General features: G+C 44.1%; 1 protein-coding gene and 1 long non-coding RNA gene across 5 annotated transcripts; one reads left to right on the top strand and one right to left on the bottom strand.

Moving 5' to 3' along the window:
* Nucleotides 1-2217: 2217 nt before the first annotated feature.
* Nucleotides 2218-3554, bottom strand: LOC120648547. 2 transcript variants are annotated; one of them, XR_005664988.1, is made up of 2 exons: nt 3423-3554; nt 2218-2749 (listed from the first exon to the last, which is right to left on the bottom strand). It is a non-coding gene; the product is annotated as an uncharacterized LOC120648547 (long non-coding RNA). The 2 variants fall into 2 exon arrangements; XR_005664989.1 differs by having other exon boundaries at nt 2218-3189; nt 3423-3546.
* Nucleotides 3555-3649: 95 nt separating this feature from the next.
* LOC120650402 (fructokinase-like 2, chloroplastic) lies at nt 3650-15565 on the top strand. 3 transcript variants are annotated; one of them, XR_005665593.1, is made up of 8 exons: nt 3681-3839; nt 4336-4631; nt 4719-5377; nt 6583-7054; nt 7584-7985; nt 8095-8214; nt 8299-8391; nt 15288-15565. XR_005665593.1 is itself a non-coding variant. In XM_039927521.1 (5 exons), exons 1-5 carry the CDS (start codon nt 3778-3780, stop codon nt 7844-7846), a joined length of 1752 nt encoding a protein of 583 aa, XP_039783455.1. In that variant the 5' UTR covers nt 3672-3777; the 3' UTR covers nt 7847-8148. The 3 variants fall into 3 exon arrangements, 1 of the variants encoding a protein (XP_039783455.1); XR_005665594.1 differs by lacking the exons at nt 8299-8391; nt 15288-15565 and having other exon boundaries at nt 3650-3839; nt 8095-8240; XM_039927521.1 differs by lacking the exons at nt 8299-8391; nt 15288-15565 and having other exon boundaries at nt 3672-3839; nt 7584-8148.
* The last annotated feature ends 2313 nt before the right edge of the window (nt 15566-17878 follow it).

The raw sequence follows: 17878 nt of genomic DNA, 5'->3' as shown, positions 1-17878 counted from the left end.
TTTGTTTGATGAAATTGAAAACTTGTGACCTGTGAACAAATTGCGTATGAGAAAGCTCTTAACACTAAGAAGTACGTTATGTAATTCGTACAAAACCCAAATATATTATTATGACAGGGCAATAGTTACAAATTGCATCAAGGACTGAACCCAAGTCGTGAGTCTTAAGGTAGAAAGTCCAGAATGCAGACTATAATCTAATTTAGGTAACTTCTAGCTAAAATACAAAATATTTGCAAATGCTTACAGTAAAGGCAACGTACCAGGTGCAAACCAACTTCTTCGTGCAACCGTGCAAACTTCTAATCTGGGTCATAGGATTAGGATTTAGGGGGGCCATAGGATCAACATTCAGGGGGCATGGGGGATAGAATAATTTTCCACTTAATCACCGCACCCCTGATGTTGATCCTATGACCCAGATTAGAAGTTTGCACGTTGTTCAACGAAGAGGTTGATTTGCACCTGATATGTTGCCTATAGTAAATGCCTAGCCTAGCTGTTTTTCACATCTTCACGAAAATGACTACTCCCTCCGTCCGCCCAAAAATGCAACTCTCGTTTTCCGATGAGTCAAACAATTTTAGTGTTAGTATTTTTTTTAAATTTGGTCATACTTGAAACCGTTTGACTTCTAGGGAAGTGAGAGTTGCATTCTTTTATGGACAGAGGGAGTATGCAAAAAGATACAAATCAGACCAGCCACATGGACTAGAAATACAGGCAGGGTGCAGGCCTGCAGGGTACAACCACATGCATGCACTCACAAGAATTGACACGCAAACTCCACTCTGTAGTGCACTCACAGAAGAGAGTTTCTGTCAGTCCACATTTCTTGCACGCACTATCTATGATCAGAATTCAGAAGTAACAATAGACAACGACAGACGCACGTTGCGCGAACAATCGTGCACAGGGCACAAGGGCTGGTACATGCTCAAGCAGAAGAAGGCATATGCAAAGTAACACACTGCCCTGATGGCATCCCATGTGATGAAACGAGTACAAGAGATGCAAATGCGTTGTATGTTCCCCAAATTTCATTGCACCTGGAAATCAGTTGACTGACAGGCATGCATATGCACAGAAGTCAGAGTGTACAGAAATTCTTATTAACTAACAAGACAGTTTGTATCCAGAAAGGAAAGAGCAACATCATATTCATTGACAAGGGCAAAAATCTGCATAAGAAAAACAAAACAAGTGCAAAAGTTCTCAAACCCAAATAGATAAATGGCTGACAGAAGACAATGTAAAAAATGGTTATGCAAAGAAAAAAGTTAGAAAATCCATAAATAGATTAAAAAAAAAAGATCAAGTGAAATGGAAGTGCCCTTAAACAGAACAGTAATTTTTTTCACTTAGGATTAATAGTATCTTGCAGTCAAGTAGCCCCATCTTTGTCACTCAGCCATATGAACTACATGCAGATGCCAAAACTGTAAATAGGTATACAAAATAAACTTGATTGGTTAGTACACATTTCTTGCTTTGTTGTCTAAAAGGAAAATAAGTCCAAGACTTCAGTGTCAGAAAACTTTTCCAGCTTTATTTGCTTCAAATAATGCATACGCTTAACATATGTTTGCAGTATCAACACCAAATCTAGCATCGTCAGTTCTAATTTTGTTGGCGCCACCCAATATGGCATATGTGGTGGCAGAAACAGTGGTAGTATGCCTCCCAATGCGACTGACACAGTTACATTTTCCACATAGAAATCTTTTCCTGGATGGTTCAACTTTCAAGTAAAATAGCACACGTGAAGACCAATCCTTCTTTGCCACATCTCTCTTATGATAGATGATAACAGAACGAAGCTGGATGATAACAATCATTTTCTATGAAGTATTCCTACCAGTCACTCTAAGGAACACCAAGGTTAAGACACCCACCAGGTAAATCATCAACTATTTATACTCCTTGATCCACAGTTCTCCTGTGACTTTTTGCATATCACGACTCAACTCCCCCCCCCCCCCCCCCCCCCCAAACAACATATAATGTATCAACTGATAATAGCTTCCCTTTTGCTGGGGTATCTTCAGGATTGCATCCAGCATAGTCACCAATCTTTGAAGCTCCCCATCCTCCGAGAACCTTATTTCAAAAGGGTGTGTGGATCGTGTACAAATTTCAATTATATCCACGTGTTCAGATACGAGCAATTTGACCAGAGAAATGGCATCATCCAATTCTACAATCTTCATTGATCACTAAAACTATCTGGTATCAGATTTCGTATGCCCATGACGTACAGCCGTACAGGCGACACCCTTCATAGGCCTCAGTTTTCTGACCAAAGTATCTCCTTGCTCAAGGTTCTTTCATAGCTGAATGCATTTCTGCATATTGAGTGACTGCCAACTTTGCATCCATCTCAGGATTGCTAGCTCCATCAAGGAACTAGAACAAATGGCCTCGTGTTTCCACTCATGTGATGCTTACCATAGAATATCACAACATGATCACTTGGTCTGGGACAATATCTTTCTTCATCAGTTGGGCCTGAACCCTAGTCAATTTTTGTTTGACCTAACTCATGGTCCAAAGCTTGGCTGTCCCTCTTACAGCAGAGTATAGGAACAGCGGTTGGTCAGGTGCTGTACTGATAGTGTCACCCACATTGCTCCCTAAGGCAATGACAATCTCTTGCTCTTGGGAACTTGCATTGACAAAGGATTCCACAAATGAACAGCGCCTTGGGAAATGCGGACCTGCTCTTGTCAATGACCCAACAGGCTCCTTACTGCCAACATGAGAAGAACATTAGTAAAACTGTTTCAACTGTGCAAGAAAAAGGGAGGTAAATGAAGGGCTCAAGTTATATCAGAATGAGAATTAGGAGATATCAACCAATCCTTTAGAACAGTAATCTGCTGCACGAATCATCTGCTTAACTCACTCTCACACCAAAGATGGTAACCACTAGGTCGGATCAATGCAATTGATCAGAACACACTATTGAATTCACAAAAAACTCACAGTGCAATGCTTGGGTAAGTTTTACAATGATTTGCACCAAGTCCATTCTAACGATGGTACCAGCACAGAGAGGTTTCATTTCACACATCTGTAGCACTGTAGCAGTAACAATGAGAAGACCTAGAACAGCGGGAAGATAGTATTGCAACAGTGGCCGGTGCTGAAAAGTCAGAGACGACCAAGAGTCGAGGGATCACTGTAACCCTGAGGCAAGATATTCCAGAGCATTCCCAAGTTAAACACCAACGACAACAATAATCGCTAAAACATCCTTAAAAATAATCGCTAAAACATTTCCTTCAAAAAAATCGCTAAAACAACTTGAAATGGTGGCAGGCAGGATAGGAATCAAGGGTTCTACTGCAAATGCCAGCAAGAATGTGAGAAGAAACAACTCGAGTGCCACTTGATCGGGGCAACGAAGAAGAGATCAATACCTTTCGGGCGGAGAAATTGGATCGGGAGCGCGAAGGGGGCCGGATTTCATCGAGGCGGAACGGAGGCGGCGGCGGTTCGCAGAGCGCGGCACCGATGGAAAGAAAAATGTTTTTTTACACGAACAGACCAAGAAAGCGTATTCGTGGAATACGCCTATCGGCCTATGCCCTTATTACGCTTATGCCCCTTATCCTCAGAAATATGGGCAAGTAGGTAATTTGTTTCAGCCAAATCCCCTCCTTGTCCCCTCACACAGGGTTTTGCTGTCCCTCGCTGGTGAGCGCTGAACAGACCAGTCGCGCTTCTCCCTGTCCCAGGAGGAGCTGCGAGGATTTTTGCGACTCCCCTCCATTGATGGCTTCTCTTCTTCTCCCTCCGCAGCTCACTTGTTCCCTGCCCTCTTGTCATCGCATCAGGTAATCTCTCGACATAACGATTCGCTGCTTTATATTCCAATTATCAGCGTGAATGCTTGTGAAAGATGCCGTTTTCCCCCGAATGGTCGCTGCAATCTGCAGTGGGGGTAGGTGAGATTAGGATCAAGAATTGTCTTTTTGTTCATTCTGGGACTAGCAATGCGGCTCTGTCCGCCTATGCACGGACTGACGGACCTGAATGTTTGGTCAATTCATTTGGGTTGTGTTAACATGTATGTGTCAGATTGGTGTACGGGCAAGAAAAATGACAGAGATCCAAGTCATGCTTTATTTCTGATGCATTTCCTTAATAGTATTTGCTAGTACGTGCCTACATGCATTGTGCATACTGAAATGTCTTTACTCTCTCAGAATAGCTGGTTTATATTAAAAGTACACTTTTTTGTTTTTAAACAAAACATGACCTTTGAATTTGTAAAGTTACAGATGACATACTTTTAGGGTGCACTCCTATAATCTGGTGACTTGTGTGCAGGAGTCAAATACATTACAAGACAAACATTTTGGGGAAGAACATGGCTAAGCCTACATTGCGGTTGCTTAACCGAACTGTGAATGCTGCGTCAAGGACTTCTCAAAATGCTGTGGAAGGTTCAAGTGATGAAGATAGTGACAGTGAAACTTCAACTAAAAAGAAAAGAGCTCCAAGTCGCGGGAAAAAGAAAGCCACCACAGAAACATTGGAAGGTGAAAGAAAAGAAAGCCAAATAAGCTCTGAACAAGAATCCCCTGAAGAGACCAAGAAAGTTAAGAGGCGAGGCCGTAAGAAAGGTAAATATACTGGTTGCAGTTCTGGTCATCTGAAGCACTTTCTTTCTATAAGTTGCAGCATCATATTTTTTCGCTGTTATGTTACAGCTGCTACTACTGCAAGCTCAGAGGAGGGGATGGACAAGGCAAAGGAGCCAAAGAAGAGGGGAAGAAGAAAAGATAAGACTACAGAGGAATCTAGTGACAATGAAGGAGATGACCAGGGCAAAGATCTGATGCCCTCTAATGAAAGAGAAGATCAGACTGTGATAAAGAATTTGGCCAATGACCTGGAAACTAAAATAGAGTTAGCATTGCATGAAGATATTGGAGAGGTTGATAGTTTAATGCCACTAGTGTGCTGCTTTGGACCTGCTAAATACTCATTTATTCCTTCTGGGAGACCTGCTAATAGGCTGATAGATCATGAGATTCATGATAGAATGAAGGACATGTTTTGGTCTCCAGATAAATTTATGAGGGCACCTGGAGGGCCTTCATCCAATGTTGCTCTAGCTTTAGCAGCGATTGGTGGCAGGGTTGCATTCATGGGAAAATTAGGTGATGATGAGTATGGTCAAAGTTTGCTGTACTACTTAAACATCAATGGAGTTCAAACACGAGCAGTCTGTATGGACCCTTCAGCACCAACTGCCATGTCCTTGATGAAGGTCACAAGCAAAGGCAGTCTGAAGGCAAACTGTGTTAAACCATGCGCTGAGGATTGTTTTCTGCAGTCTGATATCAACCCAGCAGTTCTAAAGGAGGTATGAAATTTGTGACATAATTTCTTCAGTATAATACTTTGTCATTTTTAGATGCTCTGTGTAATTATTAATTATTATTTATTAATAATGGTATGAAAACATCTGATTCTTGTGTGTTTAGTTTATGATCCTGGAAAAAGTTTAGGTGTTCACTTTGTTACACATAGAGGTGTGGGTTGCCTCCTATTTCAGTTTATAAGGATGTATTTTCAAAATATTTAATAATGCAGTAAGTCGTATTCTCAACTTGCATTCATATTTTTCTAGTTCTCTTATCTGGGTGCTCTCATGCTGTGGGGTTACCTCCCTAAAGGATTTGGTACTCCCCCTCTCCTAAATCAGTCTCAGCGGAATGTATTCTTCCCATGGTCAATTTTTTTTCCTTTTCTTTTCCAATTCTTTGATATATTTTCTTACCCTTGGCCTGTAATTTATGTTGTGTTACGCGTTATTTGTGATTTATGAGGATGAAAATAGGAGTGAAATACCGCTACAAGTATGTTAAGAGTCTATCCAAAGTGTTTCGAATTTGTTGCACATACTCTTGATATTCATGTTTAATATGATATGGATTTTTAAGTGTCACAAACAAAACTTTAGCTCATTGTATAACTTATATCAAGATTAATATGTCTAAGCTAAAGCAATACTTCTATTCTTTCCTCGGCATCCTGTACCTCTGTTGGTAATTTGCAATACATAGAACCCCATCTCATAATCAGATGTTGATGCCATTCTGTACATATTTTTTCCAATACCTATACCTGAAGAACAAACAGAGCCAGTATATGAGATTATTGTAGATCCGAAGCAAATACTAACAGTTAGCTGCTAGATCTAATAAAATTTGGCATAAATCAATTGTAAAGCATGACTCATGTCGCTTTAAGTTTGCATCATAAATGGATAAATATCATTATGACAACGAAATATTTGATGCACAGGTCAGGGTTAACCTGTTTCATAGTTAGGCCCAGTAGGAACCAAATATAGGAACCCGTTTATCGTACTGCTTTACTATCTGTTTTTGCAGGCCATGTCTTAACTTGATTCTGTAATCCACATTAAAAATCAATATACCAGTGATATGTTAAACAATACTAAGAATTGCATAAGAACCTATTAGTGTCAAGGCACTGACAGCTGCTGCACCCAGAACATGTACGATAATATCTTTTCTAACTTTCTTCTTCATCTTAATACAGGCTAAGATGTTTTACTATAATTCATCAGCTTTGCTTGAGCCCACTACACGGTCATCATTGTTAAAAGCCATTGATGTTTCAAAGAAATTTGGTGGTATAATATTCTTTGATCTTAATCTTCCACTTCCACTATGGTCATCCAGTAAGGAAACCATGTCACTCATCACGGAGGCATGGGAAGCTGCCAATATTATTGAAGTCACGAAACAAGAACTCGAGTTTCTCTGCGATATTAAACCATCTGAGAAATTTGACACAAATGATAATAATAAGTCCAAATTTACACACTACAGTCCAGAAGTTATTATGAAATTGTGGCATGATAATCTCAAGGTCCTCTTTGTGACAAACGGTACCTCCAAGATTCACTATTACACAGAAAAGCACAATGGCTGGGTTCGTGGGACAGAAGATGCACCGATCACTCCTTTCACCAGTGAAATGTCACAATCGGGTGATGCCATTGTTGCAGGTACCTCATATGTTTTTTTTTCCTTTATACTCCTACAGGATATGTTACTTTTTCATAATGATGCCATACATTAGGCACTGAATCTCTAAATATGTCCTGTCACTTTCACTATGTGGAGATAATGCTGATTTTGTTTTAAGATGAAGGATAAACCTCCAGTATATGCATCTTGATGCATAGACTTGCGCATTATAATGTTTTAGTCACAGTAAGCTTTATGATAACTGGAAAATAAATCTAGCAGACATAGCCTATTACTTCCCCCTTCCCTCACCCAAGAATTGCATTTCCGCTGTGCTTGGCAAAGAACTCAGACTGTAACCTCCTAAGTTCTGCACTCCGTGAGGGCCATTTTCCGGGCATCCTCCAGCTGCAACAAAGACAATATAACTTTACTCTGTGGCGACAATATGCCAGCTTGATTAAAAACTGTTTTCATCTTTTCTGTTTATGTGATTCTAAGGCCCATGTTGTTAGTCTGACATGCATTCGTCTGGGTTAACATTTAGTGTCTTCTTTATTTTTTCAGCCCTCATAAGGATGCTGGCAATTAACCCTCACCTGGTCACAGACAAGGTTTACCTGCACAAGGCAGTCAAACATGCTATTAAATGTGGTGTCATCGATCAGTGGGTGCTTGCACGAGAGCGGGGCTTCCTTCCGAAAGAGAGAGCAGATCCAACCAGTGAGCAATATGAAGTGAGGTTCATCACAGAGAGGGAATACCGCACACTTCCTGATGCGTTGCAATCAGAAAACTCGTCAACCAGTGAACTTGCATACGTGGAGTGAAAAAGGAGCGGCTATATACTGGATTCCTATATTTATTATGGGAACTGGCCTGGCTGCGGTAGCTGAAGTTGGGATTCATAACTATTAGCATAAACCTGCAGTTTTTAGGTTTGTTGAGTATAGGCTAATAGCCTCAAAAGTAAGCCTAACATGTTGATAGCGTCAAGTTTTGTCTTGGAGACAATGTAAATGTGACTTATGCCAGGAATTTGGCCTAGAATGACATCTTTGTTCATTCTTTCTGCTAGATCGCTGCCATATGGAGTCACTAATAACCATGGAATGGAGCCCCTTTGATGTTATCAGCTATGCTTTTCGTTATCCAGCATATCTATGTAACAGAACTGAGCAGCGTGTTTCTTTTTCAGGTAAAATATTTTTTAAAATACAGGAATTACAGATTTATTTTGGCCTAAATTGAGTCTGCAGTTGGCTGTTCTATGCTTTGCAAGTTGCAACAAGGCATGAAGGATACATGTCCTTGTCTCACAATTGTGCATCACTGAATGGGGTGAACATGGAGGACTCGTAACTCTTCAAGCAGAGTAAGTTTCTGGTAACTGTACCTATATTTGTCTAGAATGCATTCCATCTAATAAAGCCCCTCATATATGCATTATTGTTGGAAACAGGGTTCCAAAAAGTAGAACTAATTGTAAATATCAAATCTGATGGGTTTTTTAAGGCCAGTTATTTAGGAAATATAAGTTGAGCTTTCTACCATAAATTGCTGCCATCTGTCATTCGTCTCTGCAAACATCGCAATGTTTCTCAACATTATCGCCTGCATTGCCTGTTTCAATCGTTTCTAATGTGTAATGCACTGATCATTTGTATGGCTTAATTTGTTGCGAAAATAAAAAAATTTGGAAAACTGAACGTGAAGATTCTGTTCATTCTTGAACAATCCTTCATTTCTAGGCTCAGCTAGCTGTATAGCTTCAACTTATTATGGGTTGGATTGAGAGTATGACCTAGCGTATCCCTGTCGCTCTCTTTGTCTAAAATCTTTTGTCCCTGTTAAATCTTGGATTGATGACCTCCTGGTTACCATATCGATGTCTTGAGTTAACCTGTTCAGCTAAAATCTCAAGTTATAAAGGAAAGGTTGGCACAGAGTTGCACCTGTAAGACTAGCAGTTTAATTCTGGGTGGTGTTGGCAGCCTAGTACCAACCATTAAATAAACTGTCTAGCGGGGCAATATCAGTTACTGCTGGTGATAAGATGGTATCAGCCACCAAATGTTAATATATCCTGCATCTGCATGGTATTGAATATTCATGGATGAACTAATAGGTTTCTTTCTGAGTCAGTTTAGACATTTCAACTGCCAATGAGTGCCTTCTTAATATATTTTGCCATCGTCTAATCTGAGTAGTGGGATAACGATATTAAAGTTGCGGTTTCATTACAGAGTATTTCATTTAGATTAATTTCTTGCTTCTGATAGGTTTCAGATACATCTTCACTTTATCCAAGCAGGAACTCCTTACTAATATAATATAACACAGAAGTTCAGAACCTTTATCATACTAGCAGAGTGTACGTGCGGCACGCACGTATTATAGAAAAACATAGTGAAAAATTAATTTTTGTTAGAGTATATTAGGCAACTCCAGATATGGTAGTTTAGGATTGATGTAATCCCGTGATAGCCTTCCTTATCTCTAGGGGAGGTGTCTTGCCATCCAAGCCTTGTACTCCTATATATATACCGCCCAAGGGGCTCATTGCAATACAATTGACCACATTATACGCACCCTACCTTTCCTACATGGCATCAGACGCGTAGGTTACGAGATCCTAACCCTAGCTGCACCGCCACTTCCGCTGCACCCGCGCGCCCCCGGGGAGATCGAGATTGATCTCCGCCGGGGGCAGCGCCCTCCTAGGATGCGCCGCGGATCCCTCTGATCCGCGCCGCCGTCGTCATCAAGCACAGCAGAAAGACCTACCTCTTCCCTGGCCGCCCCATGGCGGCGCCGCTCGACGTCCCCATCGGGTACCACATCGCCATGGGGGCGCCACTGGGCCTGCATGCCTCCGCGTCGTCCTCCCTCTCGGCTCCGCATCCGGATCCGCCCGCCCCTCCCGCGCATCAGGCCAGGCGCCCCGACTCCAACCAGCGCCACCACACCGCTGCCATGAGCGCGAGCGCGTGGCTGCGGAGGACCACCGCGGGGACGCTAGGCCACTGCGCCATCGGGGCCGGCGGGCCACCGCACCGCCGATCGACGTCGCCGCCGGGCCGCAGCGCCCAGGGGCTTCGCCCCTCCCGCCTTCCATCGCCGGCTCTCTCCTCCGCGCAGTCAAGCCTGCGTCCCCTTCGTCCTCAGCGCCGCTTCCGCCGCCGCCTTGTGCGCGAGGATGCAGCAGCTAGGGCGGCCCGGGGGCCGCCGGTCCACTCCGCAGCTGGAGTAGAGGCCGCTCGGGTCTCGCCCCCTCTGTTTTTGCCCCTTCTTTTGTCCTCTGGCCAACAGGCGGATGAGGATAAGGTTTGAGGGGGCATTACTTGGTGCACCCGAGATTGTACCCGCATGTTCGTCTTGATGCTGCTGCTGATTTTCCCTTTTTTCGATCTAAGATCGGTTTGCGTCGCCCTGCCGTTCGTCTTCGATCCATCGTCGACCCTCCCGAAGGACGAGGTTTTTGCTGCGCCCTCTAGGCTGCAGTGACGACGTTCGTGATCAAGCCACCCTACCGGTGTCGCCGCCTTTTCAGGCGGTGGCGCCACTCGCCGCCGGTCTTCGTCAAGCAGGCGCTCGATCCGCCTCCGCGCCTCCATCCGTTCTCGCGCGGACATCGCCGCCGATGTTCCTGAAGGAAGACGTCGTCGCCACCCCTGATCTGAGCGCGACACTTGCTGCAACCTGCGCCGTCGCCACCCTTATCCTGAGCGTGACCTAAGTCGCAAACCGCGTCGTCTACCATCGTCATCCGCCGCACCGTCCTGCTGCTGTCTTCGGCAAGAAGCTGCTGAGTTTGCGTACTCGAGCACCTCGACGACGCTTCGACCCGCGCCCCCTCCACGTCTTCGACCACGTCCACCTCGACCTCGGCTACTACGGCACTAAAGGGCTATCATCTGCATGAGTCTCTAGTCAAAGCTTTCGCACCGGCGTTCCGACTGCAGGGGGGATACGTCTCCATTGTTCTCCAGTCTGACTGTTCGTGTTGCTACCGCTACGACTGCGGGGGATGTTAGAGTATATTAGGCAACTCCATATATGGTAGTTTAGGATTGATGTAATCCCGTGATAACCTTCCTTATCTCTAGGGGAGGTGCCTTGCCCTCCAAGCCTTGTACTCCTATATATACCGCCCAAAGGGCTCATTGCAATACAATTGACTACATTATCCGCATCCTACCTTTCCTACACTTTTATATTTATATTTACATCCGAATCTGAAATTTTTGTAAGGCGTGCCAACATACCACAATCATATCGGTAAACTGAACATATGCTAGGGCCTTGTTTAGTGTGATAACCCAGATTCTTAAAACGCTAATTAAGAATTAATCCTCCGAAGATGCATTTTGAAGTGGGTTTAATTTGAACACCTACACGTGTTTATACGCGTGTTAACAAAATTTAAACCTTAATTTAGGAACCATTCGTAACATTTAAACCACTGAGAGAACACGCCCAAACTGTTAATGGCAATTCAGCGTGGGTTAGACCTAAAACGAGCAAAGAAGTTATAAACAAAAATTAGGAATAAAACATATCAAATTAATTTGACCCTAAGTCAGAACACGTGAATAACTTTTTAACCATTGTGAGTATGCTTATGAAATTGCATAGGCATCTCACCAACATCATGATGAACCAAAGTCTAGTTGAACTCAAGAGGAGAAAATAAAATTTTGTACATGAAATGACAAGTTGTTTCAACTCAAGTTTTATAACATATATTGATTTTGAAAATTCTTTAATTAGGCCTAAAAGGTAAAATTCAAACCGTTGCTTAAATAAACTTTTGCCTAAAACCAAAGTTGTAAAGTTTTATATGACAAACAACTTTCATGTTCAAAGTTTTTAAGTTGCCATGCAAAATTTGGAGAAAATTTTGAAATACAAACTGTGTAGGGAACTCTTGGTTACCTTTAAGTTTCAAATTTTAACTTTCAAACGGAGCTTCAAATGAAAATGTGCCTGAAATGAGAGTTGTAGGATTTGGAATTTTGAACAACTTTTGTTTTTGGAGATTTTTGAGTTCATGTGAAAATTTTTGAGAAAACTTAAGGTCAAATCTCTTTCTCTCTCTACTCTCTTTCTCTCTCCCCCTTCCTCCTCTCTGCGTTGACGCCGCGTGCGCAGAGTGCTCGAGTGCGCACGCTCGCGCTCGCTGCGCCCTGCTGCCCGCTTGCTGCGCCGCTGCCGCGCGCGCTTGCTGAGCCCGCTGACGCCCCGTTCCAACCGAACACGCCGCGCCCCGACGCCCGCAACGCGACGCGCGCTCACCGCCGCTGCCTGACCGTCTCGCTGCGACGCCGCCCGGCCATGAGTGCCTCCCTATGCCACGCCCGCAAACCCCCAGGCCCCTTCCCTTTAGTCAGAACGCTCGCTTCCCTCCCCTCTCCACTCCTCTCGCCCAAGAACCAAGCCTCGGCCTCCCCTGTGCCCAGAAAAGCTCACGGCCGCCACCATTACCGCCGCCGAACTCGCCCTCCACGCTGAGCCGCCATCCGGGCTCGCCTCGACCTACTACGACCACCCAGACACGTTCGTCGCCTTCCACTCCATCTCCCCAAGCCGCCACTCAGCCGCTCCCGCCACTGCCCTCGCCGGAACGCGAGAGCCACCACCGGTGCCCGCCATTGCCGCCGCCCCTCCCCTGTCCACGCGGAGCTATCCCTTCCGCCCCTCCTCGACCCAAATCGACTCGCCCACGAGCTCCCCCACCTCCCACCGGTGCTCGACGACCCGACCTCCACTGCCCAAAGCCGTCGGAGCGCCGCCGCCGCCACGTCCGCCCGCCGCCCGCCCCTGCTCACCGTGGCCGGCGCGCCACAGGCCGCCTCCGCGCACACCGAGACCACCTACGGGTTCCACTTGAGCCCCTGGTGCTAATCCCCCACTTTCCCCTCGCCGCTGGCGAGCGACCTCGCCGGATTTAAACCCCCAAGGTCCGCCCCTCCCCTGTTAAGTCCGGCGGGGACCTTTTTGCAATTTCCCCAAAACTTTCCAGGGGTATATATGCGAGAGTCGGTTTTGTTTTTCTTTTTGTTTCAAAAAACAGCGAACTTGTAAAATCGATATAAATTCTTAGAAAAATCGGAAAAATACAAACTCAACTGTTCTGGAATCCTTGTGACTAGATCTACAACTTTTGTTACATGCACTTTTTATTTTGCTCAATAGGTTTTGCTCTATTTAAAATACAAAGAAAATATAGCTTTTAGTGTATCTCAAGTTGTATCCACTGAATGTCTACTATTTTTGGTCCGTATGTTGCATGTTAGAAGTTTAGCCATGTGTAAAAGTTTGGTGTCTAGTTGACACTCCTAGCTATAGGTTTTATTTAGGACTTGATGTATGCCTAGGATAAATGGTTTTATTTGTCCAAGTTGTTATGATATGATTCATGGGTTCAAACTTTTACAGTGCCTTTAGTTTCGTTCCCAGATTCTACAGAAAAAGTTTGAGAATTTTTAGTTAAACCCAACTGGACCAAATGATTTTTGGTAAGGATAAATACATTAAATCAAGGAAAATAGTTCCTATGCCTGGAAAAACATGATATTTTGACCATAAGTCTATTATGTTCACCTAATCACTCTGTAAAAATTTGAGGCTCAGTATCTCAGTATAATGGTATGTATAAATTAATCTTGATCTATGCCACTATATATTGCTTTATTTTTTCATGCCTTGTATGTTTCTCTTTTAAAGCTGAAAAATTATAGTAGGTTCATCATCAGATCCTCAACACTTAGTTAAGGTTTCGTTACTAGTACTCGCATGGTTTCACCTGTACAATTTAATCTTGATTCTAGTAGTAGCAGCTTACGCTATTTAGTGATTAATCTGCTTGACGAAAATGTCTGAAATTTTTGACAGTAGGTTTGTGTTTCAGCAAAGTACTCTGTATAAAAATCTCAGCACTGGAAACTATCTTTAACAACAGTTAGGAATAATTTGTGTTTGTTCATGAAAATAGCTTTTATAAAAAGGCAAAACCCTCACTTAATGTGAAATAGTTAATCTAGGTAATACTCTATAAACGATTGCCCAAGGAGATGTAAATGAAATATTTTATAACTTTATAGTGAAGGAAATAATAAATTGTTATGGTCACACAACTCATGCATGTGCATTTCATATAGATACGCCTACTCTCGCCGACGGTACGTACAAGCTGGTGCCGGAGTCCGAGAGTGAGCAGCATGAAGCCCAAGCTAATTTAACTGAAGCCGCCGAAGACCAGAACCAAAGTTCGGAAGAGCCCAAGGCTAACTTTGCTTAGAAAGGCAAGCCCCGGAGCATGTCCTATCTATTTTAAATTTATGCAACTGCTTATATTCCTATCTACTTGTGCATTTAAGTTTGTAGGAATTGTTTGGAACCCTAGTTGCATAATCTTAAGTACCTATATTTGAATACTAGCATGTATAGTTCGCTAGTTGGCTATGCTAATGGTTCGGTAGAAGTCGAGTGATTTCCTGTCACTCGCGAGCTCATAGGAGTTGAATGTCTACTACATGCTGCAATCATAAGGTTTACGGGCGGGGTTGTTGTACTTGTGATACCCCGTCTGTTTAGTGAAAATGGATAAGGCCGCAGTGTGTGGTAGTGGTGGTTAAGCGTTTGAACGTACTAACCACATGCCGAGAAATATGGTAATCGGTAAGCTTAAATACCTGATCGGCCTGGGGAGTGGACTTTTCCCTCACCCTCTTTGAACGTTGTTTCTCATGCGGCCACATGCGGGTGCAAGCGTGGTCACGACCCGGCGTCGACCGTGGCGTGGGGCTCTTGTAGTCGAAGGGGGTGACCCTGATCCACGAGCCGGAAAGAAAGGGGAAATGTTGCGTGGGGACTGGGTTCCCATGCGTGTATTTAGGTCTGCCTGGCCAGGTTAACAAATTCGATTCGAATCGTCCGCTTCTCACGGTTTGGGACTGCTTAACCCTTTTGCCACATAGAGTAAGAAGTGGAACAATGAGGATGATGAATATGGTTGAATGATGAAAAATAATTGTTTTCCACCATGTATGCTATTGGATAGATGCTCACCTAGATTGGTTAATTGAACTAGAATTTGGAAGATAAAACCTGAAATTAAGGATCTACTCTTTACTGCTTTTCGGCAAGACAAACCCCTCAAGCCAAAAGCCTTGCATGTCTAGATTAAGGGCTAAGTATACCCTTAGTCGGGTAAGCCTTGCTGAGTATTAGTATACTCAGTTTGCTTGTGGCTCAACTTTGTTTCAGGTGATATGTTTGAAGATCAGATAGCTAGCTTGACTTGGCCGTGTACTTTACCTCCTGGTTGGTCGGTGGAGTGGGATACGACTCCGGCCAACAATGACAATGCCGAGTGATGTCATGTACGGGCTTCATCATGACATCTTGTGTCGTCGTTTAGAACTCGCTTTATTTCCGCTGTAGTTGAACACTGAACTACTTTCAATTTGAACTTCAAGTACCTTTCTGAGATTTCGAACTTGGTTTGTAATAATTAAGTTAAGACTCTGTAATGTAATGTATTTGTGAAATGTTGTACTCTCTGGACTCACCTTCGTGTGGGTTGCATGTAAGCTTTGGGTTCGATCGACGCTCAGGTGGATTTTTCGGGACTTTACCCGACAGCCCTGCCGGATTACTCCGTTTGAAGGGCGTGTTAACCGGGATTACCTTGAGGGTGATGGTTAGCGCACTTGAGCCGGATTAATTTGGGCGGTGCTGCCACATTTAGTTGCCTTTAAAATTCCAAAACTTTACAAGATTCCCTGTCACATCGAATTTTTCTACGCATGCATGAAGTATTAAATATAGTTAAATAAAATAACTAATTACACAGTTTAATTATAATTTACGAGACGAATATTTTGAGCCTAGTTAACCCATGGCTGGACAATAATTATAAAATACAAATGAAAATGTTACGGTGTTTTACACCCAAAACTTTATGCATTTAAACAAGGCCTAGGTTCAAACTCTACTGCACCTCCAGTCCTCGAAGATCGGTCTGCAATATCCATGGTTCATGAAACTTTACAGCAATAATTTCATCACCTCGTTTCAACTAAACCTCCGTAGCTAGCAACACTACACAACTCATGCCAAGCCCCTTATAGAACTTCATAATATTTGAGTGTATTATTTTAGGTGCCGCACTTGCATGTTGCTTAGGCAAATATGCCGCTTGAATATTGGATGGACATTTAGTCGAGGAAAAAGTCTATATCACCCCCTCAACTATGGGATTGGTCTACATAACCCCCCAAACTATGAAATCGTCTATATCACCCCCTGAACTTTCCAAAACCGGTCAAATTACCCCCTAAATCAGTTTTGAAAAATCATAGTAAATCACAGAAAAATCATAAAATAGAAAATCAAATTGTGTTAGACTCCAAATGAGTAGATCTACACAATGAACATATAATATGGTATGCTTTAGTACAATTTTTTTGCTGTAGCTTTAGATCTATGTTTTTCTTCATAGCTTTAGACTCTCATGGCTACTGGCAGTGAACACTTGATAGTATATGTGTTTTATATATGAGATGGCCGGATGGTAGGTTGTGCATATATATATAGAGATGCATGAGACTGATCAAAACATGCACATTGACTGTATCGTATAAAGTCCAGTTAGTGCGGGTGTCCTACAAATCAGTCATAATGAATTATTGCAATTTTTGCAACAAATAAATCAATTTATGTGCAGCGTGCAGGCGGTGTACATCCCTTTGTTGTTCAGAGTCTTTCACCAAACATTAGAGGAAACACAATCGGGACATATCGAAGAATGATCTCAAAAAGAAAAAAAAGGAAATATCGAAGAATGAATCTGTCAGGGCCCACCAGCAGCCTCCCACCAAGAGTGAGTAGCACGGGAGTTGTAAACCGTTCCGTTGCTTATTTGGCCCATGGGCCGTTGCCGGCCTGCGAGCCGTGAACGAGCGGTATATAGACCTGCTCCTGTAACTGAACAGATTATCGAATAACAGAATCGTGAACCTATCTCCGTCTTCTTCCTCGGGTTCTTCCTCTGTTTCGTCCTCCAGTTCTTCCATTCTTCCCTAGTCTTTGCGATTCTATCCGGGATCGTGGAATCGCAGTCTGGTACCGTGACATTTGGTATCAAGAGCCTTGCTCCGCGCTTTTCCCCTAAAATTTTTTCTCCCGTTCCTCGCCAGGAGCGCATTCTGCTCCAATACGCTCCGCCGAGTCGCTCTGACTCCGGCGTCCACGCCCCGCTGCTGACGACTCGTCGTCGGCGGGTCGTCGGCGGCCACCGCATAGCATCGATTAGCCACTCCGGTGTCGTTTCCCACTTTGTTCCCTTGCGCCGCTTAGGATAGTTGAGGAACGCGGACCCGCGCCGCGAACTGGCGCCACGAAAGCCCACCAAGTTTGAGGCGACGATGATGACCACCATGGACGATCTCACGAAGAGGTTCGAGGGATTCGAGGCTCTGATGACTCAGGCGCTGAACAAGCTATCCGGGCTAGAAGCCTGGAGGACGTCCGCGGAGGAGGCCACCGGGAGGATCCTCACGCAGTCCGAGCGGCTGACGGCACGTCTACAGTGACTCGAGACGGCGCCACCACCTCCGTCTCCTCCACCGCCCCCGCTGCGGCCTGCCACAGCGTCTCATCCACCTCCATCACGTTGGACGGATCCCTTCGACCTGAATCTTGCTCCACCACTGGCGACGTGCCCATTTGCGTCGAACGGGGAGCAGCCCAGCGGGCACCGCGACGACCACCACCACCGGGACGTGGGCGGGGGAATCCTTGGATCCCACCTGCCGCGCCCGGTCACGGGTATGTTTCCAGGCCTAGATTTCATC

This window comes from Panicum virgatum, chromosome 9K (assembly GCF_016808335.1).
Source record: "Panicum virgatum strain AP13 chromosome 9K, P.virgatum_v5, whole genome shotgun sequence".
In the NCBI taxonomy this organism is placed as follows: domain Eukaryota; kingdom Viridiplantae; phylum Streptophyta; class Magnoliopsida; order Poales; family Poaceae; genus Panicum; species Panicum virgatum.
Note: the sequence above shows the minus strand (reverse complement) of the source record. Positions and strands in the feature narration are given on the sequence as shown.

Excerpts from the sequence above, each read along its gene's own strand:
- LOC120650402 (XM_039927521.1), top strand. The coding sequence starts at position 3,778 with ATGGCTTCTCTTCTTCTCCCTCCGCAGCTCACTTGTTCCCTGCCCTCT. Across the intron at positions 3,840-4,335 it reads CCCTCTTGTCATCGCATCAG|GAGTCAAATACATTACAAGA; the intron begins GTAATCTCTCGA and ends ACTTGTGTGCAG. Across the intron at positions 5,378-6,582 it reads ACCCAGCAGTTCTAAAGGAG|GCTAAGATGTTTTACTATAA; the intron begins GTATGAAATTTG and ends ATCTTAATACAG.